Consider the following 15,848-nt stretch of genomic DNA (forward strand, 5'->3'; position numbering starts at 1 on the left):
GCTCGGAAATGGGGATTTTGTACTTTTTAATGGGGGCTGCCAAGGGACGCTATTCAAAGCCAAGGTCGGATTGGCATTTAAGCCAAAGCTCAGCTAGAGGATGTTTAGACCCTCGCTCTAGGGGTCTCGCGTGGAAGCGAACCATTGAGAACAAAGGGTTTGCATGTGGCGCCCACTAGCCTGCGCGCTAGCCTCGTTGTAGCCCCGACTCCTTAATATGTACTCCGTACTGTAGCTAGGTACTAAAGTTAGTACTCTGGGTCGGCACTTCGCGAAAAAGCAGAATGGTCCACAACCAAAGTTGTCATCAGTCCATGACAATCCCAGACGTTTCATTTCGCTGCCTCTCGCTATAACGCTCATAGTCATTCGGCGCTTTTCTCAAAGGGCAATACCACGTGTTTTAGTTTAACAAAACCCACACGGAGAATTAGATCCTGTGCCAGTGTGAGACATTATTGCCGGTGGTTACAGTACGGATTGCTGGGAGGGTCTAACCGCCTCTATTCTGATCATAGTTAGTTCGTTAACTAGTCAGTCAGTTAGTTAGTTGTCCCATCAAGTTGAGTCATATGTCAGAGACTTCATTCTATTGCTAAATTCAGGGAGTTGGTTGGTCATTTTTATTTCGTGGCTTATCCTAGTCATCCCTGGTGAAAGCAGCCACGTTTCCTTTCTCCTATGTATTCTATAAACCGTCCTATCGGCTGCCAAAAACCTAGAATCAATTTCATGCCCCTCATTGCGCTTCCTCCAAGGACATATTCTTCACAAGATCTACCAATCTTCTCTACTAGTGATCATGCCTTTGTGCGAAGACTGTTACGCGTGGGATCTAGACAAAAATGGCCCGTTTGGTGTCGTCCTGGGTAAATATGAAGATCTTGTCACTAAAGCCGACAATGGTTGCGAGTCTTGCAGGTTCTTCTGCTCGGTTTTACAAACATCCGATCGGTACAAGGACAAGCTAGACAAATTGAGCGGGCAGAACATAGTATTTTGCAACATGCGTCTAGATGCTAGAGAGCCGGGGGTCATCGGTATGACCATGTCTTCGGACGATTTGTGTCTTGACATGTGCGTTGCGAGTGACTACGAAGGTATGAAGAGACAGTTCCACCTCAACCTATGAGTTTTGATCATTGACGTTTCCAGGACCACTGACCGATAAATTTGACTCACTCCATGATATTGCAAGAAACTCGCGAGATGACACATGCGTGGCCAAGATATCTTCATGGATGTCGCAATGCGCAGAACATGAAAATTGTCACCAGTTTGAGTCGGTCCCATTGCCGGAGAGGATCATAGAGGTCGCTGCTGATCCCATGGTCGCTCCACGTATTATTGCTTCTGGCGGACAAAAGGGCGCGTACATGATTTTGAGTCATCATCACTCCACGGACTCGGCGAGCTCCAGCACCGAAAAGCTATCCAAAGCCAGCTTGCCAGCCAAATTGGATATTTCACTCTATCCAACGGTCATAGCCGACGCCATTGACATCACTCGCAGACTGGGCTATCGGTATCTTTGGATAAGACAGCTTTGTCTGACGACATGTGAATTTTCTGCGATGCCGGCCTTCTTCCTTGGTATATACGGCAGAGCAAGTCTGATGCTTACAGCTTCTGTAAAATCTGAGCCTAATGTTGGACTATTCCATGACAGAAATATCGTTCAATCTCCAGCATTGGGAATTGCCAAAGACAGATATCTCAGGCCCCGTGTGCTACGCTGGATGACAAACATCGAGGAATCGCCGCTTTCCAGGCAGGGCTGGAACGTGATTGAGAGAATACTTGCACCGCGTATCGTTCATTTCACAGATCGACAATTAGTCTGGGAGTGTGCATCTGGCTGTCAATTTGAGGCAGCAAAAATAATTGAGAAACAACACTCCGGTCCAAGGATGAACGGCTATGATAAGAAGCTTTTCCAGCAATTCGTGGAGAGTGCACTTCTGTCGGCCTTGACTGATATGAGTGAAACTCCCTATGCTGGCAAAGACGACTCTATTGCACGGCTTGAAGCTTGGACTGATAGTGTGAATGCACTCTCTTGGGGAAGCTTTGAGAATCTTTCCGACAAGCTTCTCGTTGTCGGCAAGGCCGCACTGGCCATCAGCGACTGCAGCATGGGAGACTACCTAGCCGGAATTTGGAGCAAACATGTCGCATCTGGGCTTGCTTGGGGCCGAATGTTCTCACCGTTGACATCCACCTCTGAATATGTCGCTCCTACGTGGAGTTGGGCCAGTGTAGATGGCCCAGTGGGGATAGATGATGTTCGTGAGAGCCTTGCTTCAGATTCAGCATGGGTTCGAAAGTATCAACCTGAAATTGTTTCGCACCATATTCTCCATGCTGACCCTTCGGACCCCTACGGAAATGTTTTACCTGGATCTCACATTGTCCTTGATGCGGCCTGTATTGGGTTCAAGAGGCTAACAAGTGCACTCGAGGCTGACGACGGATCATTCACACTTAGACCAATTCTTGATCAATCGCTGATGTTTGAATGCCTCTGCTGCAGACCTAGGCCGGCGGAGCTCCAAGAGGCAGAATCTAAGAAGTTCAATCGAGAGGTTGATCATCATATCTGTGCCGTGATAAGGATTGACGACTGGGCTACGAATGGTGACAGTGCCGGGCCATGCATATGCCTTATTCTGAAAGCATCAGACGGAGATGATTCTTATATAAGAGTCGGCCTGGTAATCGTTGCACACAGTCCTTCCAGGAGAAAATCGGTCGACCCAAATCTCGCGTTTGATGAATTAGGCTGGGAAAGACGTCAGCTGAGGCTAGTGTAAATTCGGCAGACTGGAAATTCATTTATCATCTTATCATGCGTCAGGATACGCTCGATCCAAGCTTGAATCTTCTCCTGCGGGAGATCTTGCCAGGTTTAATCCCACACAGTAATTGCTTCTTGCCTAGATTTAGGTGCTTCTTGTCTTGTAGTCCTTCGCTTCATCCAAGGCCATGCAGGCTCAAACGAAGATCAGGCGGATAGGGACACCAAAGCTGTACTTTATTGGCGTTGAATGCATTTAGAAATTTTACTAGTAGGCTATCAATGTAGATTATTACGCCGTACCCTGGATTGAACCCCACATTTCTCGCGTAGGATAAGTTCAATCTCTTAATCAAGAGCTTTAATCTCTTGCTCTACTTCCCGCTTCTACGCCGCAGATTTAGGGCAATAACAGTGGCAAGTTCCTTTTTCATCGTACGAAAAACAGCCCTAAAACATAAATTCAGATGCATCTTTCGAAAGTTCACGGATATAGGAGCATAGGAAAGCTTCATACCTAGCTTTCTACACACGATAATCACTACAGCTGTGTAGAAGAATCACCGAGGTCTTCTCAGAGAAATTTGCATCGTTCCAATCTTCAAAAATCCAGTGCTCGAGGGCTAATTACTAAGCTAAGCGCCCAGCACGCCTCTTTCGTCAGTCCAGGCTTACATATAGGCTTCGTTTTAATCGGCCTTCCCTGGGATAGTCTATAGTAATTGACGATATCTCTATCCCTTCCTAGCGAGGTTCACCAGCAAGATCAGCGCAAGTTTTCTCGTGCTCCTGAAATTATCATTATCACTTTGACTAGAAGTAATGGATGACTAGAAATTAAATTGTTCTTGAAATGAATGTACATCATCTGCAGAAAGATAGTATCGCCTTCCACCCCCGCATACACAGTTCAGTAGTCGAGCAGCCCAGACGGATTAGATCTACTCCTTGAGAGCAGAGCAACCAAGAGCAACAGTGCCGCCCTGGAGCATCATGTTAGTAGTTGACTCCATACTATCGATTTCTAGGCGATAAACTCACCAGCAGGTTGGCTTCAGTACAGCACTGGGGAGCCGAGTCACAAGTACCAGGGACATATGGGTCGCCTAAGTAAAACCATCAGCATATTTACGAAAATTTAGTGCAAACCAGAAAACCACTTACACAGAAGACCAATGGATCCGACAATCTTGGCGGCATCAACACCGAGCTCCTTCAGGATAGGGTCCACGATGTGATCCAGAGGAGTAGTGAGGGAACTGCAGCACAGCAGGGGTGCGATACATTCCGAGACCTCAGACTCATTCTCGAACTTCTTACCAGCCAGAGCAGCGTTGGCTTCCTGAACCTTGGTATCAGGGGAATCGCGCTTGGCAAGCATAGAGCCCTCGGACGGACGAGCGGACACCATGCCGGCACCGGCGAGCGAGAGAACGGTGATCAGGGAGAAACGCATGTTGGTAGAATATGTAAAAGCGAGAAGATATAAACAGGGTAGAAGCTAAAATCTTTGTAGAGGATGAGAATGAATGGATACTGAGTTGGTGATTTGCTTTGTGAGATCCTCTTGCTCTTTATATACCTTTTTCTAAAGGCAAGGCCGGTCACTGTCCAAGGATGATTCTTGGCTCGCAAATACAGAGGACAACTCTTATCAGCTCATCTTCGAGATCGAACTATTCGAGTATGAGCTGTAATTGCTAGAATGGAATGTCTCCAAGAATCCGCCAATAAACAATAAATGATCGGCGAAGTAAACTTTAGATAGCATCTACTGAACCACTCGGAAGGCCGCCACTCGAGATCAGTGGATGGAGATATGGCATAGATTATGCAGGTACAGGCATCGCCCACTTGGTAAAACCAGCTAATTGATCCATCAGGGCTAGGTACTGAGATGATTGACCGAGGTTCCAAGGCTATAGTTCGGTGAGCCTGCACACGATGCCCTAAGCGAAGTCTTCTTGGCTGTCGATCATCGATGGCCCAAGCTCGATCTTGCTGATCTCCTCAGAGTCAGCCCATATCCAAGTCATGTGTGTCAAGATCCAATAGTCTGGCGGTCGATCACCGTGGTGTTCCTGTTCTTGGTGGCCGGGAAGGGGTATAGTTCTTATCAGTGGAGCCCTATTTCGGGGGCGCATTGTCCAGTGAGATCGACTCGCAACTGCCAAGAATAATGACCCACTGTAAAGAACATCAATGACCCGGTTGGCCTGAAAGACCTGTCGAATCGTGGAGAAGAACGAATTTAATAATGGGGGAAATCAGCAGATCTGTGCAGTTCCCCGGCTATGTACGTTTATGCATCCAATTTGTCATGGATAATCAGCGGATGCTGCGGTAAGGTAGTGTACCGGAAGTCAGCCCTGCCATTCATCCGAACAGGCGAGATAAGCATAGAAGCGTTGATTGCATGTCGTTAATCCGAACAATGGTGATTTCCTTGGAACCAATATCAATGGTTCATCTCGATCGTAGCGCTAGTTGAGATCTCAGGCACCAATCTCTAAGCGAGGCTCTTGGAACTGCTGTTGCAGATGCTGATTACTGTCGTCAGTATCATGAATATTGATAAGATATCGATCACTTTACGTGAAAAGAACTGCAGAGAATGTAGCCCCAGTACACATACTGTAAAAGAGTTGAAATCGGTGGCAAAGCAAGATCACCCCCCTTATACCTCAGTGAACTTTGAAATATGGAGTCATTTTGCAATCGGTGTTCAAGTTAAGACATATCATAGCAAACATTCATCTGGGCTTTTTTAAGTCTTTCAGAATCTTCAAATTCCCTTGCAAGACTCAAAATTGAGTTCTCTGGTTAAGGATCCAGTGGATGTGCACTAGAATACATCGATGACAAAGTATCAAAGATATTTGGAACCAGATTTGTTATAGAATTATATATCTCTTTTTTGATTCAGACAACATAATAGAGACTCGCTTCAAAGGACAATTCGCAGAAGCAAACTACATTTCAAGGTATACTTCGTATACTTCCCCTTTGTTGCGGGCTAGTGCCACACCACGTGATGTGGCGGTGCTCACCGCTCAGGCTCAGCGGGCGGCACCAGCCACATTCTCGCGACACAAAAACTTCCCGCCGATAATCTTCACCCCACGCTCATTATCCACAACCCACCGTTTGTCCTTAGTGTCGTCGGTGCATACAAATTTTGACAATGGCTCCGATTTCTATCGTGGACCTCGTCGCCGCTCTGCCGGCTGAGGATGTCTGGGGTCCCGCCACCTCGGGCGACAACATGCTCGAGGGTGTTCCCTATGCTCCTTTCTCCAAGGGCGACAAGTTGGGCCGTATGGCTGACTGGACTGCCGAGTCCAAGGACCGTGCTGGTCAGGGTCGCCAGCAGTACAACCGGAACTTCAGAGGTAAGCGATCAACTTTGCAACACATTTTTTCTTTGTGTTGCTTGCCATCCCACCGGATGATCGACATTATTTGAAGATCTATCACTAACAAATTTCTTCCCTTCTACAGATCAGCAGGTGTATGGCGCCGGCTCCTCTAGTTTGTTCGCTATCCAGACTGCTGAAGACGAGTCCTCTTTCTCCGTCGTCGACAACACTCGCACCTCCACCAAGCGTACCTTCGGCCGTGGCGGTGGCACCGTTTTCCGTGGCCGTGGTGGCCAGCGTGGTGGTCAGCTCCAGCGCGGTGGTGCTCGTGGTGGCTTCCAGCGTGCTGGCGGTGGCCGTGGCCAGGATCGCTTCTATGATCAGCGTGGTAACCGTGGCCGCGGTGGTCGTCGCTTCGGCTGGAAGGACTATGACAAGCCTCAGCGCACTCGTGAGCCCTCAGTCAACATTCGCCCTGAATGGCACATGATTGAGGAGGTTGACTTCAACCGCCTGTCCAAGCTGAACTTGGACACCCCGGAGGGTGAGGACCTCGAGTCTTACGGTTTCCTGCACTACTACGACCGCTCCTACGACAAGGTCCCCGTCAAGGGTGCCGAGCGCAAGCTCCAGAGCCTCGAGCGTGCCGCCTACAACGTCACTACCTCTCAGGATCCCGTCATTCATGAGCTCGCCGAGAAGAACGAGGCCACCGTTTTCGCTACCTCCGACATTCTCTCTATGCTCATGTGTGCTACTCGTAGTGTGTACTCTTGGGACATTATTATCGTCCACCAGGGCGGCAAGATTTACCTCGACAAGCGCGCCGGTGCCTCTATTGACCTGGTTACCGTTAACGAGAACGCCTACGATGCCCCTCTTGAGGTTTCCGAGGCCTCGGGCAAGCAGGAGCAGATCAACACTCCCAGCGCTCTGGCCATGGAGGCCACCTTCATCAACCACAACTTCGCCCTCCAGACCGTGACCGAGTCCGACCAGGCCAAGGTTTCCTTCACTCACCCCAACCCCTTCTACAACGAGGCCGAGGAGACCGAGCCCCTTGCCTCCAAGGGCTACAAGTACCGCCGCTTCGACATTGGTCTCGAGCGCGACGAGGAGCCCATCCAACTGATCGTCCGTACCGAGGTCGACGCTGTGATGAAGAACCCCACCGGCGGTGCCGACCAGCAGCTGGTCGTCAAGGCCCTGAACGAGTTCGACAGCAAGGCCCCCGGCTCTGGCAACGCCCTCGACTGGCGCAGCAAGCTCGCCTCCCAGCGTGGTGCCGTCCTCGCCACCGAGATGAAGAACAACTCTTCCAAGCTCGCCCGCTGGACCACCCAGGCCATCCTGGCCAAGGCCGATGGCATGAAGCTCGGCTTCGTGTCTCGTGCCAACCCCCGCTCCGCCGCTGGCCACGTCGTTCTTGGCGTTGCTGGCTACAAGCCCAAGGAGTTCGCTACTCAGATGAACCTGAACCTCAGCAACGGTTGGGGTATTGTCCGCACCGTTGTCGACCGTATCCGCTCTCTGGATGCTGATGAGCCGGTTGATGCTGTCAAGAAGTACGTTCTGATCAAGGACCCCAACCGCAATGTCCTGCGTCTGTACAGCGTTCCCGCCTCTACTTTCGATGAGGATGAGGATGCCGAGATTGATGAGAAGGAGGAGGAGAACGATGAGGAGGATGAGGAGTAGATATATGCCCCTTATGGATGATGTGTTTTCTGTTGCTTGACTAGAGATTCTTACGTTTGACCACCTATTTTTCTTGAATGTGCATACGTTGCAAAAGTTTGATAAGAAATGGCATGAACCTCATTACGAATTTATCACCTGGACCATTTTTCTTCCGTAATTGACCTTCTTTTGATCCGAAATTCCAAATTATGAACGGCCAAGATGCTACATTACATGTAAGAGTTAGGATGACCCGACCCATCCACGAGATTGATGTACAACACAGTTAACTCTCCTCCTCCACGGCCACCTTCCCACCAAATTCCACACGCATTTCCTCCTGCACCTCCTCCGTATCACGATTGATACACAACAGCTCCCGATACCCATTCACAAACGCAGACGTATCAAGCTCATAATTCAAAAGTAACTCACCCAACTCCGAACATTGCTCAACCCCGCTCTCCAAAACCTTCGCAACCTCTTGCCTCCATTCCTCAAGAGCAGCAGCAATCGTACGGACATGATCCGGCCCCTTAGTGACCATCCGCTCTCTCAAATCCTTCTGCATTGTCTTTTCAAACTCATTCATCTGTTTAGCAAACTGAGCCGTATTATGAAGACCATCCACGGCATACTCAAGCACATCCTTCGGATTGTCGGGATCAGGTCCCAGTCTGAAAGGCCGCATCCCAAGTTCCTTCTCGAGGTATTCGTTGTGTTGCTCAATAAGAGCAGCAAATTCAGGATGGAATTGTATATACCCGGATACCCATTCGCGGGTTACACGGAAGCCATGTGTCCCGCCACGTTTCTCGAGTAATGTATCGGCCATATCTTGGATGAGTCGGGGGTAGATAGGATTCCCACCCTCATGGACCTGAACAATCCAATTGGAGAGGGTATTTTCCTCTGTCCTCGTTAAGCGAAATTCCTTAACTCTGCGACGCGTGTTTCTGGTGTTTGCGCGTCTAGGAAAACCCGCGGATTTGACACGCGCGCGCAGAGTGGATTCCGGTACGGCATTTTGCGTGGCTGCGTCGTGGATGGTGGTGTATTTGCCCGTTTTGAGACCTGTTATGGCGAGGGCGAGTCTGTCGGCGGATTTTATGGGGTGATTGGGTGGTTTGGGGTGTTTTCGAGGCATTTTGAGGCATGTGTTTGAGGTTTTGGTTGGCTTTTCTTGGAGATGAAGATAAGGAGGGAGGTAACAATACTGGTGTCGCGTGTGGCGCTTATCGGCAGACGCGACATGGATTAATCACTTTGGATGAATTATTGGTGGTATATCAATCGAAAATAGAAAATTATACAATGTTCAGTGAAAATGAGGCTTCATTTTATTTTCTTCAGTCTTCTACATCAAGGTAAAGTTAGTAGATCACCAGTAAAAACTTCCATCCACGATTCCTGGGCTTGGCCCTAGCTCCATAGTATACACTGACTTAGAAGTCATTCACATCCTTATTATCATAGCTATAGTACCCTAGTCTCCAAGTAAGCCGACTATAGGCTAATTCAATTACGTACTAAACTTATTATTCTATTCATGTTACTGGATAATTCAAAATCACAGATAACACGCCACTTTATGCCTCCCCGTCCGGTGATTGGCCATATCAAAAGCATACAACAGCAATAAATAGCCATCCTGAATACCCTTATAGAATCACTCACTTGAAAGTCCTACTCATTCATCACAGATTATCTTCACCTATTAAATGTATGTCTCTATCTCAAATCCACATCTCAGCGCTCACAACCATATATCCAATCCTAACATCCACCCCCAGACTCAAAATCCAACCACCTACCACAATTATCACGACAATGCTAAGATTCACCCCCCTCCCAACCCCCCCCCCCTCCTCCTCCCTCACACCCTCGCCAACAACCATCCTCAAACCCGTAACAACCACCCACTCCTCACCCTGCCGACGCTGTCTCCACGACGGCCTTCCCGGCCAAACAATGCTCCTGTTGCAATACAACCCCTTCCCATCTCCACAATCCCCCTACACAGTCCCCGGCCCTATCTACGTCCACGCCGATCTCCAGGATTGTATCCCGTTCCAGTGTGATGGGCGTGTTCCCGAGCAGCAGCGGCGACGACTGTTAGCTGTGCGGGCGTTTGATGAGAAGAATATGATGGTGGGCTTTGCGGTTGTGGAGGGAGAGGAACTTGGGAAGAAGGCGGGGGAGATGTTGGGGGAGGACGGGGTGGGGTTTTTGTTGGTTTATTATGCGGGACCGGGGTGTTTTGCTGTTAGGGTTGATAGAGCATAGAGGAAGGGGATGGGATGAGATTGGGGAGGATAGGAGAGGTGGAGATTGAATGTATGGTTTTTGATATGGATGGTATTGATATTGTATGGTAATAGAACCTCTTGTAGAAGAGTAACCTGTCAAGGCAAGGCTGATTGGTTTCATTCAAATCAACTAGACCAGAAAACAGGCAATGGAATAGAAAAAAAAGAAGTCAAAGCAAAGTAGAAACAGTCAAAAACAAACGGTTCAAACTCCCCGGGCCCACGCTCAGCCTGGGCCATTTTCAGTATATACATCTCCATAACAATATGAAAAGAAAAGTCCCTCGGAATTTAGCACAAACATCAAGGTCAGAGCCCAGCCAGATAGAAGTGGCATGATGATCTGAATAGAAAGAAAAAGGTAGGGAAAACAAAGAGGTTATTGTGCGGAAGAGGAAGGAATAAGGGATGGGCCATTTAAAGCCACAAAAACACCGAAAGCCAGTGAATCAAGAGAAAGTTTCCCAAATTATCCCCTGATTTCACTCGGCAAGAGAACGCAAAAGAACAAGTTCCAGACGTCAGATTCATAATCGTTTATCCTCAAGGACGGAGACACTTTGCCCGCCCTCAGGTCGCACGCTTGCATGCTCACCACTTAGGCATATCAAGAGTACATAGAGTCGCCCCGGACTCGGGACACGCTCAAATCCACTGTCGTGCCGAGCACACTACTCAAACAATCAATGAGCTCAAAATCTTCGACGACGGCACCGAAGCCGTAACAGCGGACCTTGGTGTTTAGCGTCTCGATGATCACCTTGATATCATCGCGGCTGAGAGAGGGATACAGCTCATGGTTCTTCAGGCACTGTAGTGCCATGATTGGCGTGATCTGACCGTCGGTGACAAGCTGGCGACTCAGGTTGAGCAGAGTGCCGAGATTGGCGAGAGGTAGATCGTAGGTCTTATGTGGGTATGCCTGTTCGGGGGTAGTGTTGGCGATGTAGCTGGGTGGTGGGCAGGTGGCCATCAGGGCGTGGCCGGAGAAGGGCATGTCCTCGTCATCGGCTTCTGTGATTGATCGACGGCAGAGGTAGTCGGTATGTTCGCGGCAGGGACCTTCGAGTCTGCAAGTGGAGAGCATAACGGTTAGAAAGGTTCTTTGAGGTCACAAGAAACTTGAACAATCCGAGACATGGCTTACGTTAAGATAAAGTCAATCTGAAGCTGTGGATCACTCTCAAAGACACCGCGCAGTGCTGGCACGGGGGTATCAACGACCTGACACGCAGACCGGTCCATGGCCATGTTTTCGCTCGGACTTGCGTGGTATACTTGTTGCTGAGGCACGAAGCCCATCGGAGAAATGTCGGGATGGTCTACGCCACCGGTCACCTGCGGACTCAAGCCCGTTGAAATCGAGGTCGCTGGTGTGACATTCTGGTTGCTCGTTGCGTTGGTGAAGGCGGCGGTATTCGATCCGGTGCTGCTAGGTGCGACGGGGCTCGACTGGAATCCAGCCAGCGGGCCACGCTCCGCCATCCGCTGCTCCAACTCCGGTGCATAATTAATGCCGTGAGTAGCCAAGATTTCCTTCAAGATTTCATTCTCATTTCGCACTGTATGGAGCATCTCCTTGTGTTGTTGGAGAGCGACGTTCGCATCGGAGATTTCAGTGGTGTAAGCCTCCCGCAACCGTGACACCTCGGTCTCCAACGCTCGCATGTATTGTTCCTTTCGCTCGCGGTGAGTCCTGCGACAAATCCAGTCAATCAATGCCAGTCACCGCGGTCGTGCAATGCATATCCATACCTCTGCGCTTGGCGATTCAGTTCCTGTCGTCGAGTGAGAGCGGGCTTGCTGTCGGGCTTGGGGCCGCGGCGTTTGGGAGCTGCACCATCTATAGATAAAACACGGAGATTAGATTCGAGATCGATTGTCGCAGGTTTGACGATTCACCTACCTCGAGTCACCTTCTTGGGACCTGCGAAGATCTTGAAGAACTCAGTGCCAAAGGTACCTCTAGTTGGAGTTTCGGGTTGCGCTGAAGCTGTGGTTAATGGCACCAGGTTCCCCGTCAATACGGGCAGCCCCGGCGCGGAGAAGTTAGCAGGCGAAGTCGAAGCCATGATGGGCGAGGGATGCGAATTGCAAATAGAGTTGGAATGTTTCTGGGGAAGGGAAGCCAGGGGAGGCGACCATCGATGGAAACACCCGCCACCAGATCGGACCCGATCTCATCGAAAGCACGGTCGCAAAGATGGAGCCTCGGGGCGGGTTGTGGTCGAGATCGATCGGAGAACGGGAGCTGAGAGGAGAGAGAGTTTGGGGGACTCACCAGACAACTGCTGCGTGTCTAAAGGGTAAACCCCGCCAGACGCCATCGTGAAGGACTGTCAGTGACCGATGTGCCAGACCAGGACAAGAATGAAGAAAGGATTCCAAGGTTTCAACGGTGGCCGAGAGGGAGTCGAAGGGATGAGAGAAAGTCCGAGCGGACACCGTTGGGGGGGGGAAGCGGGAAGCGGGCAAAAAGTGGATGTGATGGATCGCAATGAAGGAACTGCTGGTTAAAAAGGCTTGGCGAGGCGAGTGAGGAGTAAAATACTAAAGTCGAGGATTGAAAAGGAGGAGGGAATAGGAAGAGAAAAGTCAAGATTCCAGTTGGAGAGTGGATGAAGGACGAAGGGATCAAATAGGTTGATCACTAGTTATGGTGTACTCTGTTGTGGTACAGAGGGAAAAAGACCAAAAGTACCAAAATTCCTCGATCGATCAGGATGGTGACTTCTCTTGTATTCTCTTAAACTGTTCACACGACCACAGTTTATACACTAGTTATAACTAACACCAATATAATAATCAGGGAATACGACCAATTCCGTACCAAAAGTGAGCATTTCTCAAGCCAAGTTAGAGAACCAAATAATAATAATTAGCTCTGGCTCCACTCAACGGCGTGGCTCCTCTTTGGCCCAGCCTTATAAGCTATATGAAAAGATATAATGATGGATTACAACGATGAATAAACAATAATAGACTCCCGGGGTTGGATATGCGAGTCTAGGGAGTAGGCTTATAGCTAGGTGATAACGTATAGGTCGTATAATCAAATAATATCTTGCTTAGTAGTCCCCTATATAGTACGGATTACTCCGTATAGTTCCTACTATACTATACAAAGTACTACCAACGACCAACCACTTCATGACTCTAGAACAAAATGATCTCCAATCTCCAATCCCAAAATGTTAAATCTGCAAGTCTCCCAATAACCCCAATAGCACCCCCCTCCTCTACCTTCCCATCACCAATCATCTTATCATCCAATCCTCCTCCAATAGTCGCTGCATGGGGGGGGGGGGGGGCACGGCCATTCGCTTCTTCGTGACAAATACTTGAACCGGGCTGGACCCAACTCACCACCCCACCATCCACCATCCTCCCAATACGCCTCTCCAATGATCAATTTGCGTATCCAGGCACACCTATGACCATCCAGAATCCCAGGAAAATAACTCCCACCCGACACCACGTCCAAGGTCTCGTCTAAATCCTGCAATAATCCCACTCTCCAGGCTAAATCGGGTTCTCGCCCCAATCCCATGGAGATCCTAGTTCATGTCTCCGCCCCCAGTTCCGCCCGCGATGATGCTCGATACCGTGCTCAAGTCGCCGCCATATCCAGCGCCTTTGAGCCTGTGCCTGTCTCGCGTCCGTTGCTGATCTCAGATGATCGGCATTATCATCGTGATGGATTCTCACTAGTCCCAGCGAGCCGACATCCCCCACCACCTGCGGATGCGGATGCCCCGGAGACTGCAGAGAATGCAGAGCCCGCAGAGCCCGCAGACTCAGACTCCTCTTTGCTGCTGCAGGTGCCCGAGCCCGAGCTCATTTCCGCGCCATCCTCGGTCTCGATTTCGAGCCTGGTTGTGGAAAATGCCAGTCCGGCAATACCTGATCAGGCAATAGCTGATCAGGTAAATGGGGCTTGCCAGACTAGCAGTGATAGTCGCTGTGATCCGGATTTGGAGGTCCTGGATCAGGACCAGCGGAGAAAGGTCTCGTTGGACAATCGGCCATCGCCTCGCGCAGAGGAGGGCTGTCCTGAATCAAATCTGTCTGGTCATGGCAATGGCACTGCCACTACCGCTGCCACTGCCACTGCCACCACAATCGCAAATCCAAATCCAAATTCAAATCCATGTCCACGGCGCGCGGATCACCAGTCGATCCCACCCAGTCCTAGTCCAGGGACAAATCAAAGCGAACCCAATCCACCGGTCCCAGCACTCCGTGAATCTGAGTGTCAAATAGCAGCCATCAACGCTCAGCCTCAGATTGCGCCCGACTCGTTGGGGAGTCTAATAAGCATGATACCAGACTCGCAGCCAGAGTTGTCTGTGTCTGTGTCTGTGTCTGTGTCTGGATACGCCCAGGAATCATGCCAGTCAGCAACGAGGTCTGCGGCACAGCTGCACGAGGACGATGATCATGATCAACCAAGCCGCTCACCTAAACGGCGACGGGTCGAGCCTTGTTCTCCCCGGCCCCGGCCCCAGATGGGTCAGGGCCAGGGTCAGGGCGAGACTATCGGCATGGTTGCAGCATTAGAAGGTACTGTCACTGTCACCCTGCCCTTGGACTCAGCACATCACGTCGAAAAAGCACTTTCAAGTTCAAGCGACGAATGTGGAAGTCTACCTGCTCCTGAGGTGCAGGGAGCATATCCGCATTCACATGCACCTACACATCAACATCCTAATATTTCCCCTTTCCCTACCCACCCCCAAAATCCAAATCCTGTTTCCGCAGACTCGGACCCGGTAGTCTCGGTAACAGAGACTCTCCCTCATGCACAGGAGAAGCATCAACATCAACATCAACATAACACCATCGCCATCCTATCTACTCTCCCCCTCTCCCTCAAACCCCCACCACCACCCATCTCCACATCAACATTCACAACACACATCACCCCAACCCTATCCATGCTCACGCAGCGCCTCAAACCCGCCCGCACGTATAAACCAACACATCAAGCCCGGGAACTAGATAAGCTCGAGCGCGGATACTGGGCTATGCGTATCGATATCGTCCCGAAAGCGGCGGAGTCAAAATCAGCACCAACATCAATACATGAACAAGAGAAACCCTCCACAAAAGACTGTTCTAGTGCTGGTGCCAGTCCTGTCTCTGATCTAACCCAAACATGGACCGAAACACAATTCACACACTTCTGGACCTTTCTATCAGACTTCATCGCCAAAGAAGCCCGTGCAGGATGGGGTGTGTGGTGTATTGTTGATCGTGTAGAAGCTCAACCCCAACTTCAACCTCAACCTCATCTACCCGACACTCATACTCACACCCATACAGAAGCAAGCATAGCAGGCGAAATCCATATTCCAGTGCAACTAAAAGTTTACGCATGGGGTGAAGTCGCCATGCATATCTATCTCATGTTGTATCTAGCGAGTGAGCGGCGGGTGAGGGGGATGGGGTTGCGGTGGGTGGATTCTTGGGAGGAGATTGTTATTCAGATGCCTTGATTATGGGGGATGAGTTTGGCTGTGCTTGTTGAGGGCTTTCCCAAAGGGAGTGAGACTGTGTTTGATATAATGATAATGTGTCTTATGGAAATTTGGTATGTTTGGGATAGACATGATAGATAGAGATACCCTGATATGAGACCATGAATTTAAGATTGCTAGTGACTGCAAAGTATGATGGCGGAAGGCGCACTGTCAGTTCACA

The 15,848-nt window shown here is 49.8% G+C and overlaps 7 protein-coding genes across 7 annotated transcripts; 4 read left to right on the forward strand and 3 right to left on the reverse strand.

Moving 5' to 3' along the window:
• Positions 1 to 802: 802 nt before the first annotated feature.
• On the forward strand, positions 803 to 2,773 carry N7473_012701 (putative HET domain protein; the record flags this gene model as incomplete). Its single annotated transcript, XM_057158640.1, has 3 exons — positions 803 to 1,100; positions 1,156 to 2,714; positions 2,741 to 2,773. 3 exons carry the CDS (start codon positions 803 to 805, stop codon positions 2,771 to 2,773), a joined length of 1,890 nt encoding a protein of 629 aa, XP_057002594.1.
• Positions 2,774 to 3,574: 801 nt separating this feature from the next.
• N7473_012702 (hydrophobin family protein) lies at positions 3,575 to 4,334 on the reverse strand. The gene is made up of 3 exons (XM_057158641.1): positions 3,962 to 4,334; positions 3,839 to 3,903; positions 3,575 to 3,780 (listed from the first exon to the last, which is right to left on the reverse strand). The coding sequence occupies exons 1-3, from the start codon at positions 4,251 to 4,253 to the stop codon at positions 3,739 to 3,741; spliced, it is 399 nt and encodes a 132-aa protein (XP_057002595.1). The 5' UTR covers positions 4,254 to 4,334; the 3' UTR covers positions 3,575 to 3,738.
• Positions 4,335 to 5,981: 1,647 nt separating this feature from the next.
• Positions 5,982 to 7,854, forward strand: N7473_012703 (eukaryotic translation initiation factor 3 subunit D; the record flags this gene model as incomplete). Its single annotated transcript, XM_057158642.1, has 2 exons — positions 5,982 to 6,189; positions 6,299 to 7,854. 2 exons carry the CDS (start codon positions 5,982 to 5,984, stop codon positions 7,852 to 7,854), a joined length of 1,764 nt encoding a protein of 587 aa, XP_057002596.1.
• Positions 7,855 to 8,122: 268 nt separating this feature from the next.
• Positions 8,123 to 8,983, reverse strand: N7473_012704 (uncharacterized protein; the record flags this gene model as incomplete). Its single annotated transcript, XM_057158643.1, has 1 exon — positions 8,123 to 8,983. The coding sequence occupies one exon, from the start codon at positions 8,981 to 8,983 to the stop codon at positions 8,123 to 8,125; it is 861 nt and encodes a 286-aa protein (XP_057002597.1).
• A 683-nt stretch (positions 8,984 to 9,666) lies between these two features.
• N7473_012705 (DUF1203 domain-containing protein) lies at positions 9,667 to 10,122 on the forward strand (the record flags this gene model as incomplete). Its single annotated transcript, XM_057158644.1, has 1 exon — positions 9,667 to 10,122. One exon carries the CDS (start codon positions 9,667 to 9,669, stop codon positions 10,120 to 10,122), a length of 456 nt encoding a protein of 151 aa, XP_057002598.1.
• Positions 10,123 to 10,752: 630 nt separating this feature from the next.
• On the reverse strand, positions 10,753 to 12,472 carry flbB (the record flags this gene model as incomplete). Its single annotated transcript, XM_057158645.1, has 5 exons — positions 10,753 to 11,215; positions 11,293 to 11,841; positions 11,901 to 11,988; positions 12,052 to 12,138; positions 12,427 to 12,472. 5 exons carry the CDS (start codon positions 12,470 to 12,472, stop codon positions 10,753 to 10,755), a joined length of 1,233 nt encoding a protein of 410 aa, XP_057002599.1.
• A 1,221-nt stretch (positions 12,473 to 13,693) lies between these two features.
• N7473_012707 (uncharacterized protein) lies at positions 13,694 to 15,643 on the forward strand (the record flags this gene model as incomplete). The annotated part of the gene is made up of 1 exon (XM_057158646.1): positions 13,694 to 15,643. The coding sequence occupies one exon, from the start codon at positions 13,694 to 13,696 to the stop codon at positions 15,641 to 15,643; it is 1,950 nt and encodes a 649-aa protein (XP_057002600.1).
• Between the last annotated feature and the right edge of the window lie 205 nt (positions 15,644 to 15,848).

The sequence above is a fragment of the Penicillium subrubescens genome, assembly GCF_028828155.1.
Source record: "Penicillium subrubescens strain IBT 31985 chromosome Unknown utg000011l_segment0_segment0, whole genome shotgun sequence".
Classification (NCBI taxonomy): domain Eukaryota; kingdom Fungi; phylum Ascomycota; class Eurotiomycetes; order Eurotiales; family Aspergillaceae; genus Penicillium; species Penicillium subrubescens.

Bases quoted from the DNA above. Each gene is read 5' to 3' on its own strand.
- N7473_012702 (XM_057158641.1), bottom strand. From the start codon at position 4,253: ATGCGTTTCTCCCTGATCACCGTTCTCTCGCTCGCCGGTGCCGGCATG. The intron at 3,904-3,961 runs GTAAGTGGTTTT...GGTTTTACTTAG, and splicing joins CGGATCCATTGGTCTTCTGT to GCGACCCATATGTCCCTGGT. The intron at 3,781-3,838 runs GTGAGTTTATCG...ATGATGCTCCAG, and splicing joins GTACTGAAGCCAACCTGCTG to GGCGGCACTGTTGCTCTTGG.